This window comes from Talpa occidentalis, unplaced genomic scaffold (genome assembly GCF_014898055.3).
Source record: "Talpa occidentalis isolate TD23 unplaced genomic scaffold, MPIMG_talOcc4v2.1 talOcc4.14, whole genome shotgun sequence".
Lineage (NCBI taxonomy): Eukaryota > Metazoa > Chordata > Mammalia > Eulipotyphla > Talpidae > Talpa > Talpa occidentalis.
In genome coordinates, this window is record NW_023601433.1 from 34071146 (window position 1) to 34097970 (window position 26825).

Below are 26825 nucleotides of genomic sequence, written 5' to 3' on the forward strand. Positions count from 1 at the left end.
CTGCTCTGTGAGGTGGCAGAGGGTCTCGGTGAGGATACCCACCACACCACTCTGGTACCTGCAGCACAGAGAGAAGCTTGAAAGCTTGATGCTCACTAGAGGTGACCCATCAGTGCCCTACTGCTCTGGGTTCCTTTCTATCTATACCTCTTGCTAGTACTAAATCTACAGCCACCTGAACAGGTGCAAAGGCAGTAGTCTGACACTGTATCCATATTACAAACTATAAAAACTAAATGTGAAGAAAGAGTAGTATACATTACAAATGTTGGGGCAAAAAAATCACTGCAAGAAGTCTCAATATAGCAAAACTGTTGAATATGAATAGGAGTTCAAGGTAATAATTATAATAACAGTTGCTGAATTAAGGAAAACAATGAATAATGTAAAACAGGAAGACAAAAAGATTGCAAATATCAGATTGTTACAATTAGAATTAATGAATTAAGCAATACAATGGAAGGCCTCAACAGCAGACACAAAGAATGGAGCGAAGGTTACAGTGACCAGCAGACCCTTATTTTTATTCTGAAATAAAGAGTGGAATATCATTTAGACTTTCTATTTTATGTGCAGCTCAGGCCACTGCAGCCACTTCTGGATTTTCTTTCTTCACTTTGGTATGGTTGGAAAGAAGGAAGAAGCCAGGTTTATTTGTGGGACTAAATTCTTCTTAATATTTTTCTTCCGCTGAAATAAAGAACATATCGGTTAGTAACTATCATTATGTGATAAACGTAATTTTCTAGAGTCAAGTTGCCCCACTAAGTTTTGTAGAGATTTTAATCCTCCTGGAGAGAAAGTACAATTATTTACTTAACTACTTTCCTCTCTTCACCTAAAAATGTGTTTAATACGGGAAGTTGAACTCCAGCAGGGAATGACAGAAAAGCAGAAGCCTTAGTGTCTAATTTTGTCAATAATATTCATTCAATATTTATTGCAAACATTGATTTGATTGTATGGTATTGTATGGGAATAAGAAGAAGAAAAAGGTCAGAGAAGATGTAGGGAGCTATAAAATAGAGAAATGATAGTACGAATCCATGGTCAAATTAGGCTTGAACACTCATAGGTCACATGACTGCTCCTCTTTCTCTCTGAGACATGGTGGTTGGTTCCGTAGATCAATGTGCTAATCAACTGAGGCAACTTCCCAGTTGCACTCTTCATGTCTCCTTTCTTCTATTCTGTCCACTTCTCTTCCATTTCCTTCTAGTTCTTGTTCTTCTTACTCATCCATTATTTCAGGAAGAGGCTGGGACTTTGGGGAAAGTACAATAAACATTATTGCGTATTTGTGAAGTACTTGCTGCATGTTTTCCCACAATATTTTGAGGGAGTTTTCAGAGGAAAGATAAAAAGTAACTTATATTCAATTAAACCTAAGTGAGTCACACACTACATCCTCTTCAGGGTCTTTGCCTGTCCTCTAGGAGCAGCTATTTGTAAAGAAATGTAGGGTTTATGAAAATTCTTCATCAAGAAAGCATTAAATATTGCTATTAATGTTAGCTATTAATATTAAATGAAGTATAATATTCTTATACTGTGAAAGAATTACAATGAACATCAGTGGACTCCCCTGCTCTGTTTTACAAAGTGATACAAAACCCTCAGCTTTTAGGTTCTTGCTTTGTCATTCCCTGGTCTCAATTCTTTTCTTTTTTTTTTTTATAATAAATTTTATTTTTATATTCCCCATACAATTGCAACCCCCCCCATTCTGACCCCAATTCCTTCCCTCCCGCCCCCTACCCCCCAAAAAGTGTCTCTGGTTCATAGTTTTTTGTTGATTTTGATTTTCACTTTTTTATAGTTATTCATTTTCCTGGTCCCTTATTTAAGTTTTCTAGATTCCTGCTATGAGTGAGACCATCCGGTATTTTTCTTTTTCTTTTTGGCTTATTTCACTGAGCATGATCCCTTCCAGTGCCATCCATGTTGCTGCAAATTGCATGTGTTTATCTTTTTTGAATGCTGAGTAATATTCCACAGTGTATATGTACCACATCTTCTTGATCCAGTCATCTATTTTTGGGCATTTGGGTTGTTTCCAAAGCTTAGCTATTGTAAATAGTGCTGCTATAAACATAGGGTGCAGGTGCTCTTTGGAATTGATGTTTCTGTGTCCTTTGAGTAAATACCTAGGAGTGGAATTGCTGGATCATATGGAGGCTCTATGTTTAGTAGGTCAAGAAATCTCCACACAGCTCTCCATAGTGGTTGGACCAGTTTGCACTCCCACCAACAGTGCAGGAGAGTTCTTTTTTCTCTACAACCTCGCCAACATTTGTTGTTGCTGGTTTTTTTAATAGGTGCCATTCTCACTGGTGTGAGATGGTATCTCCTGGTAGTTTTGATTTGCATTTCCCTGATTACAAGTGATGTTGAACATTTTTTCATATGCCTGTTGGCCATTTGCATTTCCTCTTCAGAGAAGTTTCTTTTTAGCTCTTCTGCCCATTTTTTGACTGGGTTATTTTCTTTGTTGTTGTTGAGTCTCATCAGCTCTTTGCAGATTTTTGTGATCAGTTCTTTATCATTAGTGTTGGGTGCAAAAATGTTCTCCCAGTCAGTGGGGTTTCTCTTTGTTTTTGTTATTGTCTCTTTTGCTGTGCAGAAGCTCTTTAATTTGATGTAGTCCCAGCTGTTTATTTTTGCCTTCACTATCACTGCTTTGGGTGATGTATCGGTAAAGATGTCTTTGATGTGCAAATCACGTAGTGTTTCGCCTATATTTCCTTCTATATATTTTATGGTTTCAGGTCTTATGTCTAGTTCTTTAATCCATTTTGAGTTGATTTTTGTGTATGGTGTGAGGTAGTGGTCAAGCTTCATTCTTTTGCATGTAGCAACCCAGTTTTCCCAGCACCATTTATTGAACAAACTTTCTTTGCTCCAATGCATAGTCTTTGCTCCTTTGTCAAAGATTAGTTGACCATAAATCTGTGGGTTTATTTCTGGATTTTCTATTCGATTCCATTGGTCTGTATGTCTGTTCTTGTTCCAATACCATGCAGTTTTGATGATTGTGGCTTTGTAGTATAGTTTGAAGTCTGGGAGTGTGATGCCTCCATTCCCTTCTTTCTTTTTCAGGAGAGCTTTGGCAATTCGGGGTTTTTAGTGATTCCATATGAATTTCATCAATAATTGTTCTATTTCTTTGAAGAATGACATTGAAATTTTGATTGGAATAGCATTGAATCTGTAGATTGCTTTTGGTAGGATGGCCATTTTAATAATGTTTATTCTCCCAATCCATGAGCAGGGGATGTCTTTCCATTTCTTTGTGTCTTCTTCTATTTCTTTTAACAGTGTTTTATAGTTTTCTTTGTATAGGTCCTTTACCTCTTTTGTTAGATTTATTCCCAAATATTGATTTTTTTGTTTCAATAATAAAAGGGATGGTTTTTTTGATTTCTTCTTCTTCAGATTTATTGTTTGTGTATAGGAAGGCTACTGACTTTTGCGTGTTGATTTTGTATCCTGCCACTTTACTGAACTGATTGATGAGTTGAATTAGTTTTTCTGTGGAGTTTTTGGGGTTCTCTATGTATATTATCATATCATCTGCAAATAGTGATAGTTTGACTTCTTCTTTTCCTATTTGGATTCCTTGGATGTCTTTCTCTTGTCTTATTGCTCTGGCTAGGACTTCCAGTATTATATTGAAAAGCATTGGTGAGAGTGGACATCCTTGTCTTGTTCCAGATCTTAATGGAATTGCTTTCAGCTTTTCACCATTGAGAATGATACTGACTGTTGGCTTCTCATAGATGGCCTTTATGATGTTGAGGTATGTTCCTTGTATCCCAAGAATTTCAAGGTTTTTTTTTTTTTTTTTTTAAAGATTTATTTATTTATTTATACAAGCACTGGGTACAGTCAGAAGCGCGGGAGGGTGAGAGAATTCACCAGAGCCAGAGCACGTAGCAGAGCAGGCAGAGTGACAGATACACTGCTGAGGGGAGCAGCGGGCGGCAGGAGAGGTCTGCGCGCCATGTGGGACCCTCACCCGGTGGCCGGGGATCGAACCGGCGCTGCAGAGACTGTGGTTAGCTTCGCAACCCAGCGATCAACCGCTGCGCCACCAGGGGAGGCCCAATTTCAAGGGTTTTTATCATGAATGGGTGTTGAACTTTGTCGAAAGCTTTCTCAGCATCTATTGATATTATCATATGGTTTTTATATTTCTTTTTGTTGATGTTTGGATAACGTTGATTGATTTTTGGATGTTAAACAATCCTTGTGTCCCTGGAATGAATCCTACTTGGTTGTGGTGAATTATCTTATGGATACATTGTTGGATTCTGATAGCTAAAATTTTGTTGAGGATTTTTGCTTCAGTGTTCATTAGGGAGATTGGCCTGTAGTTTTCCTTTTTTGTGTTGTCCTTATTTGGTTTTGGTATTAGTGTAATGTTGGCTTCATAGAACGTGTTTGGTATTGTCTCTTCCTTCTCAATTTTTTGGAAGAGTTTGTGAAGGATAGGCACCAATTCATCTCTGAATGTTTGGTAGAATTTGTTTGTAAATCCATCAGGTCCTGGGCTTTTGTTTTTGGGGAGGTTTGGATTACCATTTCATTTTCGCTGCTTGTAATTGGTCTGTTTAGGTGTTCTATTTCTTCTTTATCTAGCTTTGGGTGATTGTAGAGTTGTAGGAATTTGTCCATCTCCTCTAGATTGTTGAACTTGTTTCCATACAACTCTTCATAGTAGTTACTGATTATTCTTTTTATTTCTGCTGTGTCCGTTGTGATTTCTCCTCTTTCATTGATGATCCTGTTTATTTGTGATTTCTCCCTTTTTTCCTTTGTGAGCCTGGCTAGGGGTTTGTCTATTTTATTGATTTTTTCAAAGAACCAGCTCTTAGTTTCATTAATCTTTTGGATTGTTTTTTTAGTTTCAATTTCATTTATTTCTGCTTTGGTTTTTATTATTTCTTTTCTTCTACTGGTTTTGGGGTTTTTTTGTTGTTCTTTTTCTAGATCTTTGAGCTTCGAGATTAAGTTGTTTCTTTGAGTTCTTTCTTGTTTCTTGATGTGAGCTTCTATTGCTATATATTTTCCTCTTATTACTGCTTTTGCTGCGTCCCATACATTTAGGATATTGGTGTCCTCCTTGTCATTCAATTCAAAGAATTTTTTAATTTCCTCTTTGATCTCCTCATTAGTCCAGTGGTCTTCCAGTAGTGTGGTTTTTAGTCTCCATGAGGTAGGAAAGTTCCTTGCCTTCTTTTTATGGTTTATTTCTAGCTTGATGCCTTCATGGTCAGAAAAGATGGTTGGTATGATTTCAATCTTGGTGTATCTGTTGATGTTTGTCTTGTGCCCCAGTATGTGATCGATCCTGGAGAATGATCCGTGTGCTCTTGAGAAAAATGTGTACTCCGTTTTTGGGGGGTTTAGTGTTCTATAGATGTCTGTTAAGCCCAAATGCTCTAGGTCCTTATTTAGAGCTTCAGTTTCTTTACTTATTTTTTGTCTTGTTGATCTATCCATTGTTGATAGTGGTTTGTTGATTGTTGAAGTCTCCCACTACATATGTGTTTTCTCTGATGTCTGTTTTCAGAGATGACAACAGTTGTCTGATATATTTTGTTGCTCCTTCATTGGGTGAGTATATGTTAATTAGTGTTATTTCTTCTTGAAGTATTATCCCTTTGATCATAATGTAGTGACCATTGGTATCCCTTTTTATTTTTTTGAGTTTGAAATCTGTTTTATCTGATATAAGTATAGCTGTTCCTGCTTTCTTTTTTGGTCCATTTGCTTGTAGGATTGTTTTCCATCCTTTAACTTTGAGTCTATTTTTATCTTTTGTAGCTAAATGTGTTTCCTGGAGACAGCAAAAGGTTGGGTTTTGTTTCTTAATCCAGTCTGCAACTCTGTGTCTTTTTATTGAAGAGTTTAGTCCATTTACATTTAGGGTTAATATTGATATATTAGCATCTGTATTTGCCATTGTGTTTGTCTTTCCTTTGATTTTATTTATTCTTTTAATATCTTTTTTTTCCCTTGCCTTCTTTCGTTGTTATTCGTCCTTCTGAGGTTCTGGCTTTAGGATTCCTTGTAGTATTTTTTGGAGTGGGGGTTTATTCGTAATGAAGTTCCATAGTTTCTGTTTGTCTGGGAAGGTCCTTATTCTTTCTTCATAGAGGAAGGAAAGCTTTGTGGGATAGAGTATTCTTGGTTGACATCTGTTTTCTTGGAGTCTGTTGACTATGTCCTTCCACTCTCTCCTTGCCCGTAGTGTTTCTTCAGAGAAGTCTGATGTCAGCCTGATTGGTTTTCCTTTGAATGTTATTTGTTTCTTCCCTCTTGTCAGCTTCATTATTTTTTCCTTGTCCTGGATTCTTGGGAGCTTCACTATTATGTGTCTTGCTGTATTTTTCCTTTCGTCATGGAAGTTTGGTGTTCTTCTTGCTTCTTGTATATCAATTTTCAGCTCCTTCTTCACATTTGGGAAGTTCTCTTCAATTATCTCCTGGAATATTTTCTCTGTTCCTACATCTCTCTCCTCTCCTTCTGGTATTCCTATAACTCTTATATTTCCTTTCCTCATGGTGTCTGATAGTTCCCAAAGTCTTTCTTCATTCTTTTTCCTTCGTACTTCTCTTTCCTTTTCTGTTTTGGTTCTTTTTATTTCTGTGTCTTCAAGAGAACTTATTCATTCTTCCATTTCATCTATTCTGCTTTCATTGCTTTTCCCAGAATTCTTTAGTTCTTCCATTAATTCTTTGATCTCCTGCATTTCTTTTACTTCCCTCTTTAGGGACTCAATTTCATTCTTCTGATCGTTGATTATTTTTCCCTTATCATTGTTTTCCTTTATGAGTTTTGTCATTTTTTTAATCATGGCAATTTTAAATTCTCTTTCTGGAAGGCTCAGAAGTTCTTCCAAGTTACTGTCGTTGCAATCTGGGGGCTGGTTTTCTTTTTGTGGTGTGCTTCTTCCCTGAGGAGTTGCTATGTTGCGTGTGGTTCTTCTACTCCCTATTGTCTGTTTTCTAATTTGCCGTATGCGTTGGGACACTGTGTTGTTGGGACTGGCCGGCATCTTGGGTGAGCTTCTCTGCTCCCCTCTGGCTCCTCCGGGAGCCATCTGTCAGTTTCAAGCAGTCTTTACTGAAGAAAGGTCCCTGTTCTAAAATGCCGATGTGGGGACACACTCCCCTGTGCTCCTGGTCTGCCCCGGCAGTGGGTTCCCTCTCCCCCTCTGGGCTTGGACTGTAGGCCAGAGGTGTTCTGGTGTGGGCGAACTTCCCCGGCTCACCTCTGGCTCCTGAGGGAGCCTTCTGCAGGCAGTCTTTACTGAAGAAATGTCCCTGTTCTAAAATGGCGATGCTGGACACACTCCCTGCGTGTCCAGTCTCAGGCACACTCTTCTGCACGCCTGGTCTGCCCTGGCTTTGGGTACTTGCTCCCCCTGTGGGCTCAGACTACTGGTCGGCAGGGTCCCGGCATGGGCTAACTTCCCAGCTGGCCACTGGCTCCTCCAGGAGCCTCTGCTGGTTTCAAGTCGCTAGGTGGTGCCAGAGATCTCTCCTAGAGCCCTTGGGGTGCTGTTTTTTTTTTTTTTCACCCCGTGGGACAGGAAACAGAGTGGGAATGGTAGGGTAAACCTCAACGGCTTTGGGGTGCTGTGTCTGCCTTGTGCCCCACCATCGTGGAGAACCCACGCCCCGAATTTTGTGCTCCGGATCTCAGTTCCAAAGCCCTCAGGTCCAGGACGCGGGCTGCAGCCCAGTTCAGTGTCCACAGAATGGCGTCTTTTGCACCCCGCTCCCGTGCCTGGGTGCCTGGTTCCTGGATACTCAGTGAGGGACTTTCACCCCAGTGAGGGTCTTCGCGCGCGTCTCCCTGCAAGCCTAGGTTGCAGGCGCGGGGACCTGGGCAGCCGCGATCCCAATCCACGTTTGCTTTTCAACCACACTGCTTTTCCGCACTATCCCGATCCCGATCCGCGTTTGCTTTTCCAGCACTCCCCTTTTCCGCGCGATCCCGATCCCGATCCCGATCCCGATCCGTGTTTGCTTTTCCAGCGCGCCGCTTTTCCGCGCAAGCTTACTGGCCGGCCCGGGGCTGTGTGCTGGTCCTGGTCTCCTCCTGGGGGATGGGGTCTCTCTTTAATGGCGCCCGGAGCTCACCTCTGCGGCGAATCCTGCAGGGTTCTCTGCAGCTCCCGTTCACGGGGTGTGGTGGCTGCAATAGTTCCTTTCCACTCACAGTCCCGCTTGCTGCGTAGTTTGTTCTTGTTGGTCGTTTTAGTGTGTTGTTTTCCTCCTCTCTGCCAGTTGGAGAGTGCCGATTCTGAGAGTGCCGACTCTGTGGGTGGGGGAGGAGAGCAGCGTTCTGTGCTTTCCTCCCTTCTAGTCCTCTTTTATGGCAACTTTCTTCTTCGGGTAGTTTGCTGGAGTCACCCGTTTATCTTCCGTGTCCCAGTTCTCACTGGGACCTGCCGCTTTTCCTCCCTATTAACTTTTTTAATGGGAGATCTTACTCGCAGTGTCTCCTCTCCGCCATGTTGCTCCGCCCTCTCCCTCAATTCTTTTCATCTGACATCTGACATCAGGCATAACATCTATTTTCAATTTTGTGCTCTTTATTCCCTTGTTTTATTACATAGCTTTACCTTATATGCTTATTTTTTTGCCAAAACAATACTTTAGTTAGTTTTGCCTCTTCTTCACTTTCATAAAACTGTCTGCTCTAAACACTGGAATTTCAGCGATGAATAAATCAAAGCTCCTGCCTTTATAGATCTTACATCCTAGTGGATAGAGTCAATAAAGATAAATGAATATTTATTATGAGATATTCATTTTTGTTAACTTTTGCTTTTATTTCTCTTAATGTTTGAGTCAAGGCCTTCAGGACAATCACTGAAGCCAATATTAAGGAGTGTCTTGCCTATATTTTCTTCTATTTAATTTATGGTCTCAGGTCTTACATCAAATTCTTAATCCATTTTGTGCTAATTTTTGAATCCAGTGTGAGGTAGTGGTATTGTTTCATTCTTTTATATGTGGCTATACAGTTTTCCTAACACCATTTGTTAAAGAAACTTTCCATTCTCCATTGTATACTTTTAATTCATTTGTCATAAATTGACTCTTAATATAAGCAGAGGTTTATTTCTGGACACTTAATTAATTCCATCATTCCATGTGTCAGTTTTGATTCCAATGCCATACTCTTTTGATTACTACAGCTTTGCAGTATAGCTTGAAGCCTGGGCATCATCACTTATTATCAGGGAAATGCAAATTGAAATTAAAAGATATCAATTCACTTCCATGAGATTGACCCACATCAAAAAATACCAGAAAGATTTGTTAGCAAGGGTGTTGAGAAAAGGGTACTCTCTTACACTGTTGGTGGAAATGGAGACTGCTCTAGCACCTCTGTAAAAGAATATGGAGATTCATTTGTTAAGAATAGATATAATGCCTGATTCAGCAATTTCACTTCTGGGTATCTATTTTAATGATTAAAAAAAAAAAACAAATTCAAAGGAATATATGCACTCCTATGTTCATAGAAGCACTATTTACAATGGCCAAACTGTGGGAATCACCTAAATACCCAATAACAAAAGAATGGATTAAGGAATTTTAGTAAATATATACATAATGGAGTATTTCCCAATTACAAAAAAAAAAAAATAAGAATCTTGCCCTTTACAACAATATGGACGAAACAGGAGACAATTATGATAAGTGAAATAAGTCAGATTTCTGAGAAGACAAATACTGAATGATTTCATTCGTATGTGAAATATGAAAAAATAAAATGAAGGAGCAGACAATATTAAATTAACTCTAGAAATATGGCTGCAGAATGGAGGCTACCAGAAAGGATGGTCAGAATGGGGAGCAAAAGAGATACTGGACCCAATGGACAATGGTGGAAAATTATGGATTTTTTGGTGGTAGGTGTTGTGTCATAATGTACATCTCAAGATGTATGAATTTATTTATGCATAGATTAAAATAAAATAAAGTGATATAAAACATCACCTCAATAAAATATAATACAATTTAAAAAATAAATGAATATTTATAAAATCAGTTCAAGTAGTGGCAGGAGTGGTGATGAGGAAGAAGGTTCTTCATTACTTAATATTGTAAATGTTCATGGTTATTCTAAGCAGGAGAGGCCCAACAGCTCACATGCCTCTGAGTTACATTGCATTGCACTGAAGTGTCCAGATTCTGGATTGCTGGGTTTAAATTCCAGTTCTATTGCTTACTCTGTTTGCAATCTTAGACAAAATATCTTTCTCTCTGTGTTCATTTTCTCAACAGTAAAATGAAAATGATAATTGTGACTACATGAAAGTGTTGCGAATATTTAAGTAAAAGCATATCAAATGTTTGGTGTCTGACCTGGAACATTAATTATAAAGAAAATGTTGGGCCTTCCTGGTGACATAGGGGTTAAGTCTCAGTGCTATCACCTCTGTTGCATGAGTACTAATCCACATATGGTGCAGCAGACCTCTCCCATCTTACCTGCTGCTCTCCTTAGCAGTGCATTTCAGTAAATCTACCTGTTCTGCTCTCCACTGTCTCTGGTGAATCTTCTCACCCCTCCCACCCCTGCATCTCTGGCCTACATCCCAGTTCTTCTATGCATAAATAAATAAATCACATTTTTAAATAAATAAATGTTAACCTTGTTGTATATACATTATGCAAATATTTTCTCCCATTGGTAGAATGTTTTTTTGCTTTTAGTGACAGTTTCTTTCACTGTACATAAATTGTTAGTTTGATATAGTCCTAATTGTTTGTATTTTCTTGTCTTTTCCTTACTGTTAGATGAGTTCACAAAGTCATTTGCACATCATACATCCAACAAAGGGACCATATCCAAGATCTATAAAGAACTCATGAAACTCAAGAAAAAGAAAACAAATAATTCAATCAACAAATGAACAGAACTAAGTAGACATTTCTCCAAAGAAGGCATACAAATAATCAATAAGCACATGTAAAAATTCTTGTCATCACTTATTGTTAGGAAAATACAAGTTAAAACCACCAGGAAATGTCACCTCACACCTGTGAAAATGAGCCATGTCAAAAAGACCAGAAACAAAAAGTGTTGGAGACAACATGGAGGAAAAAGAATGCTCTTTCACTGTTGGTGGGAAGGTATGTGGACTGGTCCAGCTCCAATGGAAACAATATATCTCAAAATAGCAATACCAAAAATGGATTTACCATATGACTCAGCAATTCCTCTCCTATGCATCTACCTGAAGAAGTCAAAACCAGAAATTTGAAGGGAGATATGCATTCCTGTATCATTGCAACACTATTTACAATAGCCAATCTATGGAAACACCTTAAGTGTCCCAAAAGAGATGAATGGGTCGGGAAGATTTGGATATATGTATACAGTGAAATACTACTAAGCTGTTAAAAAAAGAAACGCTTGTCATTTGCAACAACATGGATGAAACTGGGGCGGATTATGATATGTGAAATAAGTCAAAAGAAGGACAAATACAGGATGGTATCTCTTGAATGTGGAATATAGAAAAATAAAACAAAAGGTCAGATAAAGCCAAATCTATAACAAACCCTATTAATCCATTTGTAGAACTGAGACTACCAGAAAAGAAAAGTAGGCAGAGTGAGAACAAAATAGGAAGTAGGAGGGGCAAGAACAAGGTAGAAAGGGAGCTCAATGAACTATGTTGGAGGACAATGGGTGCCTTGGTGGTGGGGGTGGTGTAGTAATGACAACTGAAGGGGAAGATGCTATACCCTAAAACACAAATCACAGTTGCCAATCAGTGTTCCCTTAAAAAAATAGATGAATGTAAATAAATGTTAACCAATATCATGACAATATCATTTAGATATAGCTTATATACAATTTTCACCTTCCTGGAACTTCTTTTTATGAAAAAAGACATTTGATGTGCATTGATTTATTCAGTTTCAGCCACTATTTTCACACTGAGGCTGTTTGGATTCCTAAAATTGCAATCAACAAAGGGGTACTTTAATCCATACAGTTTCCAGACTTTATTGTCATCTTGCTAAACGTAAAATATTATGAAAAGGCCCTATTTTTATTTTAGAAAATATCTTTAACTTCCAGACTACACTTAAAAACCAAAAAGGGAATTTTAATCATGGTTGTGTGGTCTCTTTTCTGTAAGCAAATAGAAACAGATGAAAGGATTGGCGTGGTAAAGAGAAGAGCCAGGCCAAGTTTCTGACAGACAGGAACTTCATTTGCACCCCCAGGCAAGGCTCACCGACCCCCACGGGATTCAGAGAAGTTGAGCCCCTTGTGGGGGAGAGATGTCCTTTTAATAGGGTGAGGAAAGGTTAAGTGGGAAACTGGGTACAGGAACCAAAGCTGTTTTTTTATTTGTTGGCAGTTTTTTGTTGATCGCTATCAGGTCCTGTTTGAGTCAGGTGGAGGCCTCTGGTGCCAGGAGCTGAGGTAAAGGTGGAATTTCTCTGTGCAGTTTCAGAGCTCCTCCTTGTGCCAGAGGCACCGAACTTAACAACATCTCCTTCCTTTGCATTTCTTATGTGAGTGAAGATCTTTCAGACAGACTAAGAGGAAATTAACCACTTACTAAAACAATAGATATGTTAAAAATTCCTTTGTATTTGGACAAGTAATTTATCATTTTTCACACTTTCTGATAAAATTAGTCATAGTAGAATTAATTTCTGATTATCTGCCTGTAGCTTATTCATTAGGTAGAAAAACAATGACTAAATTTTAATTCTGTATTGCCTTCCTCTTGGTGCTTAGGATACATTTGGCCAACATTCCCTTGTCACTTGGTTTTTACCTAGAGAATGTAAAGTATATTTAATTTAATATCAGATGAGATAAAACAAATAGAATGAAAGATTGGGGCATAAATTATATGAATTATAAAACCTCAAATAGTTTTTTGATTATTTATTAGTTTTAGATTATTTATACCACTGGGTTTCATCCACTACTTAAAAACAAATGACATTTGTGGTGGCAGGATAGGCCACTGAGTAGGTTATCTATGATCTGGCAGACAGGGTAAAGGAGAGTCTTGGAGCCTTCGGTGGGTTTCTCAGGCTTTTATTTAGCTGTTACATATAGAGCAACAACCAGGTACATGGCAGGCAGGGGGGCCAGGGGTCCAGGGGGCCTCTAAGACCCCAGCAAGTCTTCACTTGGGGCTTCTCTGGCTTCTTGCTCCCCTTCTCTCTCCTGCCTCTCTCTTGCTTCTCTGCTTCCCCTGGTGACTATCTCTCAATACTCCTCTCATGGCCCACAGAAGCAAACAAGTCAGCTTACAACAATGTAACAACTGTAGGTGCCCTATCAGGCAGGGCAATCCTAATGGTGGGAGGGCAGAAAAGCCTGAAAAACCATTCACCATACACATTTCTCTAAGACATTTTCTATTTTTTTAAAGATTTATTTATTTATGCATACAAGAGCTGGGGTACAGCCCAGAGGTGGGGGTGTGTGTGAGAGGACTCACAAGAGACAGAGTGGGGAACAGAACAGGCAGATTGACTGAAACACACTGCTGAGGGGAGCAGTGGGCGAGTCAGGAGAGGTCTGCTGCGCCATGTGGGTCACATCCCTGGCCAGGATCAAACTCGTGCTTCAGTGGCTGTGGATAGAGTCATAGTGAGACACAGGGCAAGCTAGAAATTAGGCAGTTTCAGGGACAGTGCAGGAGGGGACCTCTGAAGAATTTAGGGAGGCTTCAGAGATAAGGACAACCAAGGGAATGTAACCAATTCCACTAGGAAAAACAAACATCTCGGAACCAAGGACAACATTGTTAAAGCTGGTCCTGGTTTCCTTCAGGTGGTAAAGGGAGGCGGAGATTGGAGAAATGGAGGCAGAGATCGGAGAGTAGTTTAATTTATGGACAACTTAGAAGGGCAGCTGTTTAACTTCAATGCAGGGATGTTCATCCAGAAGACTGGGCCATAAAGATAAAGATGCAACAAATGGGGAAAGAGAAAGCTGTTGGATAAGGAATGTGAAGTTCCCCCACTCAGTAGCAAATTAAGCGAGACAGACGAGAACTAACCAATCACAAAGAGACTGGTGGAGCTTTAGAATAATGAGGGAAAAAAGGTCTATATTCCCTGGGACATGACTCCACTTTGGCTTCCTTGCCCCTCCCAGGCCTGGTTTCCTGGCCTGGGAGTCCCACTTTATTTCTGCTCTTTTTCTCTTCAATAAACTTTTTCTTTCTATAAACAAGCCTGCCTCTTCTCGCTTGCTTGCCTGAGCGTCTGCGAAGTTCCTGCTGTGGCTTCGTGAGACACCAACCCGTGGGGGTCTAGCGGCTGGGGCTCAGCATTGCCCCTGCAGCCTGGGATCTGTTCCTGGCTGGGAGACTAGGCCTGACAATTCCGGTATCAATAGTGCTGTGACTTAATCCCTTGCACCACCAGGGATGCCCCTAAGACATTTTTCTATTGCCAAAAATTCTTGTTTGAATAACTGGGGGGGTTATAATTAATAGGAATCATTCATATTCTCATTAAGTGCACAAACTAAAAAATTATGGTTTACTATATTAATTAAAGCAACTTTTTGTTGTGTTGTAGTTCTGTTTGTTATCTGTTAATTAGACACAGATAATATGAACCATCTGCTTTCTGTTTTTAGTCTAATTCTATGGAAAGGAGACATAAAAATTACTCTATCAGATCTTTTGTTAATGTTTGATTAATTTTAATGTCTAACTGAATGGACATAGTTAAATTAGGCCCACCCAAGCTTTTAGAAATAGCAGAAGAGTGATTTTTACACTACCTGGTATAACAGAATTAGCATGAAATTTGGAGTCACAAGAAGACCTCAGCTTATCACTTAATTCTTACTTGATCTTTGGCAAGTCACTATCTTCCCTTTATGCTTACTCCCCCCGCCCACCAGTGGTAAGACAGGAATAGCATTTGTTGGTAATTATTGTGAAAATCAAGGGAATAATATAAACAATATGAAAATAGTCAATCACCATCTTCGGTATTCCTATTAATATGTAGGAAAATTCACCTTGACTTTTATGATGATCTAGAAACTTTGCTGATATTGTGGCTCCATCCCATATGTACAATAAAATTAAAAGCAAAGAAGGACCTTAAGAGCTTGTTTGGAGGTTCTAGCAGGGAACGCAGCTACTCCTATACCCTAACTAAAGGTCCAGTTCTATTTGGGGAAGGTCATCCTCTTTGGCCAAGTGCACAGCTTTGGGAGGGATGCACATTCAGCAGTGAGGGAGGAAGGGGACACCTGAAGAGTGCCGCATCAGCCGAGTCAATCCTGGTGATCCATGGGGTAAGAGATGTCACAGCCAGATAAATATTTGCACACCATAAATCTGATTAGGGAGTGATATGAAAGGTGTACAAAGAATTTACACAACAAAATCAAAACAAAAGACCCAATTAAAACCTGGGGAGAGGAGCTAAAAGACACTTTTCCAAAAGAAGAAATGCAGATAACCAAAAGGGAAATGAAAATATGCAGAGTATCAATTAATAACAGGGAACTACAAATCAAAACCACAATGTGATAACACCTCACACCTGCAAGAATGGCCTATATTGGGGCCTCCCTGGTGGCGCAAGGGGTTAAAACTCAACCTCAGAAGCTGTTTGCAGCCACTGCAGCACGAGTTTGATCCCTGGTCAGGGAGCTACCCACATGGCACAGCAGACCTCTCCTGACTTGCCCGCTGCTACCCTCAGCAGTGTATTTTGGTCATTCTGCCTGTTCTGCTCCCCACTCTGTCTCTGGTGAATCCTCTCACCCTCCACACCTCTGGCCTGTACCCCAAGTCTTGTATGCATAAATAAATCTTAAAAACAAAAAGAATGGCTTATATCAAAAACAAACAAGCAAAAAAACCCAAAACAAGAAATAACAAGTGCTTGTGAGGATGTGGTGAAAAAGGAACCCTATTAATCTGTTGGTGGTGATAAAAACTGGTCTAGTCACTTTGGAAAGCTTTGTGGAGGATCCTCAAAATACTAAAAATGATCTACCATATGATCCAGAGATTTCACTCCTAGAATTTCACTGCAAAGGACACAAAAACACTAATCCAAAAGGAAATCTGCACACCTCTATTTATTGCAGCACTATTTACAATAGCTAAGGTATGAAAATAACCTCAATGTCCCAAAACAGATGACTGCATCAAGAAGATGTTGTATATATACACAATGGAATACTACTCAGCAATCCAAAACGATAAACTCATGCCATTTATGGCAACATGGATGGAGCTGGAAGGAATTATGCTCAGCAAAATAAGTGAGAAAGAAAAAAGATAAATATCAGATGGGTTCACTTGCATGCAGACTATAGAGAAACCAAACAAAGGGTCAGGTTAAAAAACAAAACTTGCAAGCTGACAATAGATCTGAAGCATATAGTAGGGGAGGGGACAGGAGAGGGGTCAAAACAGGAGAGAAAAAGAGCACAAGGGAATGTGGTGATGGATCACAGGTGCTATAGTGTTGGGAGAACTATGGGCATTACACCTGAGTGAGGAAATCAAATACTGTCCAAAAATTAGCAACAATATAATAAAATAAATTAAAAATAAAAGTGAAAATTAAAAAAAAAGATGACCATGCTGCCTCAGATATGTGTAACATTACCTAGTTTTAAAGACTAATTCTTAAATTAACTCTGGAAAGTTTCATCTGTTTAGTCTCAGATAGCCTACTTACCTTTCTTGTCTGTCCAACAAATTTATGATTTCCATCTCTTTGAACTAAACCACATGCATCCTGGAATATTCACTAAAAGATTCAGCATCGACCTAATGTTAAGGTCAAGATGTTTCTGGGAACAAAAAATTATAAATCCAAACAGAAATGGAATATACTATGTAGTTCTAAGAACTAATTTACCTTTTCATGTTGAACATGACCTCCCTTCTTCTTTGTTTGAATGGCATCAGTAGAGTCCTTTTGTGTTTCTGAACCAATTAGTGGAAGGTATCTTAGACTAGGAGGGCTAGGTACCTAAAGTCATAATAAAGCTAGTAATTAAAATGATCACTTCAATTGTATGAATTCAGGGATGGGGGACAGGAAGTGAGAAACACCAACTGCTTTAGCATATACCACCCTTTTTGGCTATCCTTTATTAATTTCCGTATTTCACCCTTAGCATGATCTGTATGCTAAGTGTTTGATATCTATTACAATGAAGATGTTCATGGGTGGAGAAGCACTATTTTAAGAAATAATAAGATTAACTTGAAATATTTGGCCTTTGGTTTATTATTCTTGGTTTATTAACTGATTATTTAGGAGACATTACCTGGAGTGAAGATTTGAAGTATGGATAAGAATTTGGTTCAGGTACAGGCCAAATCATGAAGAGTTTGTATGCCAGGCTAAAATCATTTGATTTTATCTTACAAAATATGAAGAATCAGAGTAAAGTTCAAAATAGTTTCTTGTAGTGGCAGAGTCAAGTTATGGAGGTCACAGACAAACAGAACTGAAGACTTTTCTGGGAATGGACAGAACATGTTTATGGAAGCATCAATTTGCTTGGTTAATTTTATTTTCTCTAGCTTTGCTTGAGAGCCCAGTGTCGGGAATGAGGTAACAGATTGCTTGTTGTTCTATAATCCTAATCCTAGCTTTCCCCAACTCACCCTATATATAGGCAGAGAACCAAAGACAATTCCTGCTTCTCTGTTTTCAGTCATGAAACCTTCCAAGGCATGTCTTCGATTCTGCAAAGCAGAAGGAATGTTTAATGAATTAAAGCACACACTCTGTTAATGACAAAATACATGGGTTCAAATCCTGCCATTGGCAATCATTAGCTATATGATTTTAGGCAAGATATGTTTTCTTGTTGATGCTTTAAGAGGATCAAAGGAGATAATTTATATGGTAAGTGGATATTCAATGTAAGTATCACTATAGTGATATTATTGATAACAATGTCAAAAGAAATTTCCAGAAGTGAATAAATATTACATAATTGAAAATGAATGGGTAAAACAAGCTTGCTGGTAAAAAATCAGAGCTCCCCATGGAAAAGATATTTTAGGTCTTAAAAAATAAATAAAAATAAAACTACCTTGGGAGAAGAAAGAGACTTGAAAAACTTAAAGTCATGTTGCACTTCAAAGGGCTTAGCCGGTGCACGTTTGAAAAGCAAAGACATTGAACTCATTTTATTCCATCTGCATATAAAGATACAGGAAAAACTGTTAAGCACATGTACACAGTTTTTATTCTCTGCCTACCAAATAGATACCAAAGTATCCACTATGTCATTCTTTCTCTAAGCCCCAAGATTCTCTGAATCCTATGACATCAGTCCTAATGATGCTACCTCTGGACTTCATTATTATTCTACTTGGGTTTCCAGATTTCCTTCCAGAGAAGCCACAGAAATTTTTACTAAGTCTAAACATTTCATGTAATTAAATTCATTAATAGTCATTAGGAAAAAAGAAACTGTATAGTAGAGCTAAGTAAACCTCCGGTTTCACAAAACAAACGCTTAATTTTCAACTGATAATAGACAGCTTCCAATATAGTAAAAACTCACTTAGACATATAATTTAAAAGTCATTAACTAAGCATTAATAACATTTTTAGAAGGTAATAAATTGTATGTCCTAATTGTACTTCTATAGAAGGCCAGTTAGTTACAGACAAGACACAATTATTTACTTAGAATGTTAACACATATATGATACTTTATTTTAGAGATCCTAAACATATCATGCTCTTTTATACTTCTGAATCATTTACATTGCCTTGGCTTATAATATTCTCCATTAATCTGAATAATCTCTATTGAGAAGAGTGCCAAATATTCTTTATTCAGAATAAGACCTGTTGAGTGTCAATTGTGCACTAAGCACTGAGCTAAGAACTGGGATAATAAAGATTTTCTTGATGAATTTTGTCAAATCTTGATGAATGTTACATTTTATTTATTTTTTAAATTATTTTTTACATTATTTTCATTCATTACTGCATTACTCTTTTCAGAGTCATTAGTTGTCTTTCAGATTTCAACAAACTTGCCATATTCAAAGTTTACTATTCTGTTGCCCTATGTACTTACACCACCAGGTTTTAAAATATATCCTCTCTTCCATTTTTCTTTCAATGCTCTTTCTTTGATTTCCATCATAATATCTGTTGTTGGTTTTCCTTTCAACATCTTTTTTTAAAAGATTTATTTATTTATTTATTTATTTATTTATTTATTTATTTATTTATGCATACAAGAGCTGGGGTACAGGCCAGAGATGTGTGTGTGGGTGAGGGGTTGGGTGTGAAAGGTGAATCCTTTCAAAATCTTGACTATTCCTTCTCGACACTCTTCACTGGTTCCTCCTCCTTGGCCTTCTCTTTAGAAGTTATAATTTCTCAATTTCTTTCTTTGTTTTCTGTATTTCTCACTCTATACACAGGACCTGAGTGACTTATCCACAGTGAAAATTACTACTTTGCTGATGATTCCAAAATATTTATCTATAGCTCTGGCTTTTTTTTTTTTTTTTTTTTTTGAGGCATCACTGTTTCTGCCTTCATCAATTCTGGATGCTTTGCTCATGATTTCATATGAGACTTTCAAACTGTCTATTTTTTTCAGTTCCCAGACTTGTTATTAGTACATACCTCACTGTGTCTTTGCTTCTTTCTATCTAATTCTGTCCCTTCTGCAAGGGATATCCCCTTCTCTCTTTCTCTACTTGACAAACTCTTATGGGTGCTGGGAATTTTACGGGGACTGTAACCAAGATGAAAATGCATACATTGTACAAAAATGAAAAATGATGTAAAAAATACATTTAAAAATTCTAAATAAGATTTGCAAAAATTAAGACTATAAGTGAATATCCAGTGTCAGATCTTAAAACTAAGAGTGTGAATAAGAGTTTGTCAGGTAGAACTCTGACTTCTTTTGGGAAATCCAAATAGCTCTATATCAGTTTTCAGTAAATACATACACTTGGATGTTCTACAAGCATCTCATGCTCAAACCTGTCCAAAAATAACTATATTTTCTGCATACCTGCTTTTCCTCTTATATGTATTCTGTCACAGTGATTTCTATAAAGTTAAAATCCTTATGTTGGCTCATAAAAAAATCCTCATTGTGCTTTGGGCCCTGCAGACTTTTCTTGGTTTATCTCTTATCAAATATCCTTTGGATTTGCTCCCTGGACTCCAAGCCTCAAAAGACTAATAGTTTTACATAGTGCTTTTTTAAATTATTAACCTTGTGAGTTAGATGTTCCTACCAGTGCTATTATATGAAACTGTAGCTTTTGGTTTACATATTTTTTCTCCTCACTGGTTTGCAATGTGACTGAAAACTTCTGAACTTTTTAAACTTTGAATTTTCCACGTCCAGCCTAGGGTCACAATAGTTTAATTTTTGTCTACCCACTTAAAGAAAACCCAATGGTCTTACTTTTGCTGGTCAAATATGAGAGGATATTCATATTTTTGCTTCTTCTCTGTGAACTTGTTTTCTTCCTTTATTTCTATGGAATATTCTTTAACATCACAAGGCAAAATGAAATCACTTGACTGTGATAGGTCAAACATTCTCCGCTGTCCAAAATATCCACAGTAATGACCATTGAGTGCATGCCAGACTCTGAAGAAAGACAAAGGTAGGGAGGAAAAATAACTACAATTCAGTGGAAGTTATTTTTATTATATCATTTATACAGATTTTAACTGATTCATGAGGAATTTTAAACTTAAGTCTGGGGCTCTTCCTATTAAATATGTTGAGCTGTCATAACATAAACATTTTTATCAGTTAGAATTCTAATCTATAACAATTTTGGAAAATGTCAGTTTGAAAATATATATAAAATACCCATTAATTAAAATCAGAAAATAAGAAACAGATTTTTCCCAATGTAAAACTACCCTTTCAGCTAAATAGAACTCATGTAGCCTGACAGTATGTTAGTTGAAGTAAGCTTTAAAATATTACAATTATACATCAGCTGCTATCTGTCTGTGTCCACATCAGCAGAACTGTGGAATGAAATAGCCACTGATGCTTTTACTATTACCAACATCTTCTCAACCATTATCCACAATTCCTATTATTGTGGAAACACCATATTAATTTTCTCAACAGAGGTCTGAAATAGAATGCAAAAGTAGTGCCTCTTTATCTGTATGCATTATTTTACCAATAATTCATTCCAAGAGGTCTCTCTAAATAGCCTATGTGGTTTAAAATAATACAAACTATCATTAACAGGGTTTGTGCTGTGTTTTGTTTTGTGAAAAGATAATACAGTATTTGGAAGAGCTTCCTTTTATGTCTTGATTTCAACTCTAGAGTAACAAATGATGGAAAGGAACATCATGTGCCTATTACAATAACCCAGAAGCAAGCTTAATGAACTAGAATAGATTTCACAAAGTGGAAGTGATATTTCAGATCAAAGAGGTTGATGATGGGGAGAAGGCAGTGCAGAAGTGTCCAATCAGGACTCTTTACATCTGACTGTCTCCAAATAAGTTAACATGGCATGTAATGGCCTTGCCAGAGTCTTTACCGAAATGAAATAGGCCACCCTTAGAGGGTAACTCTTCAGTCCTGCTTTAGACAGGACTGAAGTAACTGTTGGTTTCCTTGTTTTGTGGCATTTTCTGTCCCATATGGAATGTTCCCTGATCATTGATTCTTCCCCTTGCTCTGATCTCCTGGGTCTCAGATATGGAAACTTCATCTCTTCTAGCCTGTGTTTCAGTTATTACAGTTATTACAGTTATTCAGTTATTACAGTTCCTGTATTATAAAATCATAATCTTTTTGACAAACAAGATTAAGACAGCTGAAATTGTCCCTGCCTTTAAAAAGTGGCAGCTAGTGCTAGGAAAAGGACAAGGATTAGTTATGAAGAGAATTTAGTTATGTATTATGAGGCAATTAATAGAAGTAAGTTTATAAAAATAATTCTAGGAAGATCTTCATTTGAAGGAATCATAAAAGTAAGTTATTCATATCAAGGGTAACTGATTTGATCAGGGAATATTCATTATACCAGAGGCATGTATAAATGTGGTATATACACATATTTTTACAATCCCCAATTAGCTTTCTGCTGACAGGTAATTGAAAATAAGCTGGAACAGAGATCCAAGGAACAGAATTTTAAAAACAATATAATGCCCAAATATCATGTTCTTAACTTTTTTTTTAATTTTTTTTTAAAGATTTATTTATTTATACAAGCACTGGGTACAGTCAGAGGTGCGGGCAGGTGAGAGAATTCACCAGAGCCAGAACAGAGAACAAAACAGGCAGTCCGTTGAAATACACTGCTGAGGGGAGCAGCGGGCGCAGCAGGAGAGGTCTGCATGCCATGTGGGACCCTCCCCAGTGGGCGGGGGATCCTACTGGCGCTGCAGAGGCTGCAACTGCGCCACCAGGGGAGGCCCATGTTCCTAACTTTTTCTACAAATGAAACAACAAATTTCCTTACTGTCTAAGAAAGCAACTCTAATTTCCCCAATATAGGACTTTATCCCCATGTATTCACTGTGAACTCAACATTTATAAAGTTTCTCCTGTTTCTTTCATTATAATATTTTCCTTTTTTTCATGCCTCCTTTCTTAATGAATGATAACATTCACCTAGTTGTGCATATCAGGAGTCATTCCTAAAATCTATCAGTTACTTTCTTTTTGCTAAAACTCTTGTTTTCTGGGTTTTAACTTCCATATTGTTCTCTAATGCAAAACATTTATTTCTAGCACTGTAACCTCTCCAATGGTCTAAGAAGACACTGTAGCCACCACAGATTTTTATTGGTCTATTTGCCTCCACTTTTGCTGCTCCAAAATCCATTTCTCATGCATTGTGTTTTTATTGTAATATAAATGAAGCTTACGTTACTTGTCTCACTTAAAATTCTTGGGTGACTGTTTCTTTCAAAGTTAAGATCAAATACTGAACAATGCCTCCTACACTCTGCAGGGCCTTGTCCCTAATTTACCAGCTGCAAGCTCATAAGTCTAGCTATAACCTCTTTAATTTTAGTCCAAAGTTTATGTAACAAAAATATTCCTTCCTTTTTTTGTCGCCAGTATATTTCAACTCTCTAAAATGATCTGAAGCTGCTCTACTGCTCCTGATCTTACCTAGTTTTATTCTCTTAAGAGGTAATTCATTACCATTAATTTAAAACATTTTAATATTAGTAATTTGTCTCAAGAACTGTCATGACATCTCCTTTTTCTCTCTATATAAGTATGTATGTTTAGTATTTTGTGTGTGTGTATTCGGCATTAGCTAAGCAATTAAAAACAAGTGGGCTTTGCAAGATCAATCACATCATCAATGAAGCAATTAGTTCACCTTTCTTTTCCCCAGGATGCGTTGTTCATTTCTATGGTTTTTAAAACTTCTGATTCCATATGTCATTTTGAAACCTTCCCTGGACTTTGACCTATCTCTCTGAACAACCCACCATGGTCATTTCTTTTAAATAAATTTACAAGAATTCTTTTGTTGAAAATATTTAGCATACCTTCTAACATAGATAAGCATGGCATCTCATTTCCTTGGGCATCAAAAAGAATTCTAATTCAGTAACCATTTTCTGGAAAACCTTTCTTGCCACATTTATTTGTTTATTAAAATTGGCTAGTCAAGGGCCTCCCCTGGTGGTGCAGCGGTTGAGCAGCGGTTGAGCGCTGGGCTGCGAAGCTGCCCGCAGCCTCTGCAGCACCAGTTGTATCCCCAGCCGCCAGCAAGGGTCCCACATGGCGCAACAAACCTCTCCTGTCACGCCCACTGCTCCCCTCAGCAGTGTATTTCATCAGTCTGCCTGTTCTGTTCCCCGCTCTGGCTCTGGTGAATTCTTTGACCCTCCTGTGCTTCTGACTGTACCCAGTGCTTGTATAAATAAATAAATAAATCCTTAATAGATAAATAAATAAATAAATAAATAAATAAAATCGGCTAGTCAAGATTGCTTTGGGGTACACATTTAAACTTTAATTTAAAAATCCTTTATCCCCATATTGCTGCGAATGGTATTAATTTTATCTTTTTGATTGCTGAATAGTATTCCATAGTGTATACATAACACATCTTCTTGATCCATTCATCTTTTTTGGGGCATTTGGGTTGTTTCCAAGTCTTACCTATTATAAATAGTGCTGCAATAAACATAGGGGTACAGACATTCTTTAGAATTAGTGTTTTTGTGTCCTTTGGGTATAGTCCTAGTAGTGGAATTGCTGAGTCATTTTTAGTAGTCTGAGGAACCTCCATACAGCTTTCCACAGTGGTTGGACCAGTTTGCGCTCCCACCAGCAGGATAGGAGAGTTCCTTTTTCTCACATCCTCACCAACATTTGTTGTTGCTAGTTTTTTTAATATGTGCCTTTCTTATTGGTGTAAGTTGATATTTCATTGTGGTTTTGATTTGAATTTCCCTGATTATATGGGATGTTGAACATTTTTTCATTTGCCTGCTGGCCATTTGCATTTCCTCTTTGGAGAAGCGTCTTTTAAATTCTTCTGCCCATTTTTTGACTGAATGGTTTACTTTGTTTTTGTTGAGTGATTTCAGTTCTTTGTCTATCTTTGTGATCAGTAGCAGTGACATAGATGGAGCTAAAAGGAATTATGCTCAGTGAGGTAAGTCAGAAGAACAAAGAAAAATATATCACATGGTTTCACTTATAGGAGGAATATAGGGGAAACAAATGAGGCATTAGGGAAAAAATAATAACAATAAAAAATAACAAAACAAGACAGAAATAAACACAACTATAAATCAGAGACATTATGCAGGGAAAGAGGAGGGAAAGGGATCAAAACGTGGGTGGGAAGAGCACAAGGGACTATGGTGATGGTGCAGGGGTGAGTTGGTGGTGGAAATTCTATGGGGACTACACCTGAGAAAAGAAAGCAAACGTTGTAAAAAGAAAAAATGAAAAATGATGTAAAATATAAATAAATAATGAATAACTAAATAAATAAAATAAAATTCTTTATCTCTCATACTCAAAACCCTGAATTTACAATATGAAGGTTCGTACCTTGCTGAGCCATCGATGGAGGCAGTAAGCACCACTTGTTTGTCTTCGACATAGATTACTTGAATAATTTCTAGAGAATGAGCACGCCAGGAAAGCAGCTGCTTAAATTTCTAGATAGCAACAACAAAGCATACCCTTTGGTATGTGTTGATCAAAATTCAACCTTAAGCAAAACCTTTAATCATCAAAAAGTAAGCTTATGAATGAGTGGAAACATCTGTGTAAGACAAAAATATCCCTACCCCAATTAGCTCTTCTCTTGTTTTTTTAGGTACAAAATTTTTCGTTTTTGTTAATCTACACATATCCCTGGGAGAGGAAGCTTATTATGTCTTTAGAGATTTGGCATTTAACTGAGGAAGCAATTTATTTAGTTGAGGATTAAGAAATGAGAAAAAAAATCTTCTGGGGAAGGATTGTTGGGATACTGAGAGTGAATATAGTCAGGAGCCAAAGAAAATAGAGAGATCAAAGGGAAGCCTGACAAAAAGACTTTCCCTATTTTACAAATGTTATCCAGAATAAAATGTTATTTTCTTCTTTATTTTCTTTGTGGGGAGTAAGGTAGAATGAGCATATTCTACAAGGAATTAACAAGAGGAAATGGCTCATTCTCATCATGAGGTTTGACTTGCATGCTCCCTCTCTGCGACTTATCCTCAAGTTTAGAGTTTCTAAATGAGCCTCAGAACACATTTTCATCTGTGTGAACTAGCTAGAGTTGTCAACTGAAGAGGCCCTCTTCAGAGCCCTACACGTGTGCTCCTCTTGATTATTGATGAACCCAGATGATGGCCTTATGTCTTCCTGGCTCAGCTACCTACTCACATTTGTGTGTTTAGAATTCTGGCAGCTTGGAGAACTCCTGTGAGCCTCCTATTCATTTAGATTTTGACAAAGTCTGATCTAAGACTTTTTTTTCCTGTAGTCATGTATGTATACATATGCCTGATTTCTCTTTCTGTGGACATATTTTGGCTATCTTATCTTTTACAATATCTGCATTCCATGGAGTGTCATTTAAAGTTATCTTTTAAGAGAGCAGATCTTTTAATTTATCTATTAATTTACCAGATTAAATTCTGATATATAGACTGGTATATTAAGTTTACATTGTAACTATCCTCTATAACTGAACTTGTTTTAGTGGAGGGTATATGTTATGTTATGTAATGATGAAGTGTTTGGGGCCTCCCTGATAGCCTAGGGGATAAGTGTCATCCCTGTGGCCTCAGTTTGATCCTGACCAGGTAGCTAACCCACATATGGTGCAGTAGACCACTCCTGCCTTGCCTGCTGTTCCCCTTAACAGTATATTGCAGTAGATCTGCCTGTTTTTTTGCCTTCTGTTTCTGGTAAATCCTTTCACCCCCTGTATTTCTGGTCTATACCCCAGTTCTTTCATGCAAAAACAAAAGCCTAATAATAATAATGAATGTCTTATAAGCAGATCCTCCAGTATATTTATAAGTAGGCAACCATGCACAAATGGGAAAATCATATTGTCTAAATACAGAAAATTTTGAACTGAGGTTGAATATGCAATAATTTAGATGTTATTAATATATTCTCTTAAGTGGGTAAAATATTTTAAAAATCAATTCCATCATCATCTAATTCAATATTAATATTGATATATAAATTTTTTTTAAAGATTTTCTCTGAATTTTGAAAGGTCTTAGCTGCCACTTTGTAGAAACTCCATTTGCAAATATGTAGATTTTTAATAATTTTTA

General features: G+C 37.6%; 1 protein-coding gene across 6 annotated transcripts in view; it reads right to left on the bottom strand.

The window, feature by feature from the left end:
* Window positions 1-512: 512 nt before the first annotated feature.
* The window catches only part of WDR64 (WD repeat domain 64), a 147354-nt gene continuing 121041 nt past the window's right edge, over window positions 513-26825 (bottom strand). For 5 of the 6 annotated variants that reach the window (XM_037510282.2, XM_037510281.2, XM_037510280.2 and 2 more), the window contains 6 exons: window positions 25090-25199; window positions 20476-20664; window positions 18115-18220; window positions 17681-17761; window positions 16923-17036; window positions 513-690 (listed from right to left, as the gene is read on the bottom strand). In XM_037510282.2, coding sequence (XP_037366179.1) covers window positions 613-690; window positions 16923-17036; window positions 17681-17761; window positions 18115-18220; window positions 20476-20664; window positions 25090-25199 — 678 coding nt within the window. In that variant the 3' untranslated portion in view covers window positions 513-612. Of the gene's footprint in view, window positions 691-930; window positions 1265-16922; window positions 17037-17680; window positions 17762-18114; window positions 18221-20475; window positions 20665-25089; window positions 25200-26825 lie in introns of those variants that run through there. The other variant, XM_037510283.2, reaches the window with a different exon arrangement.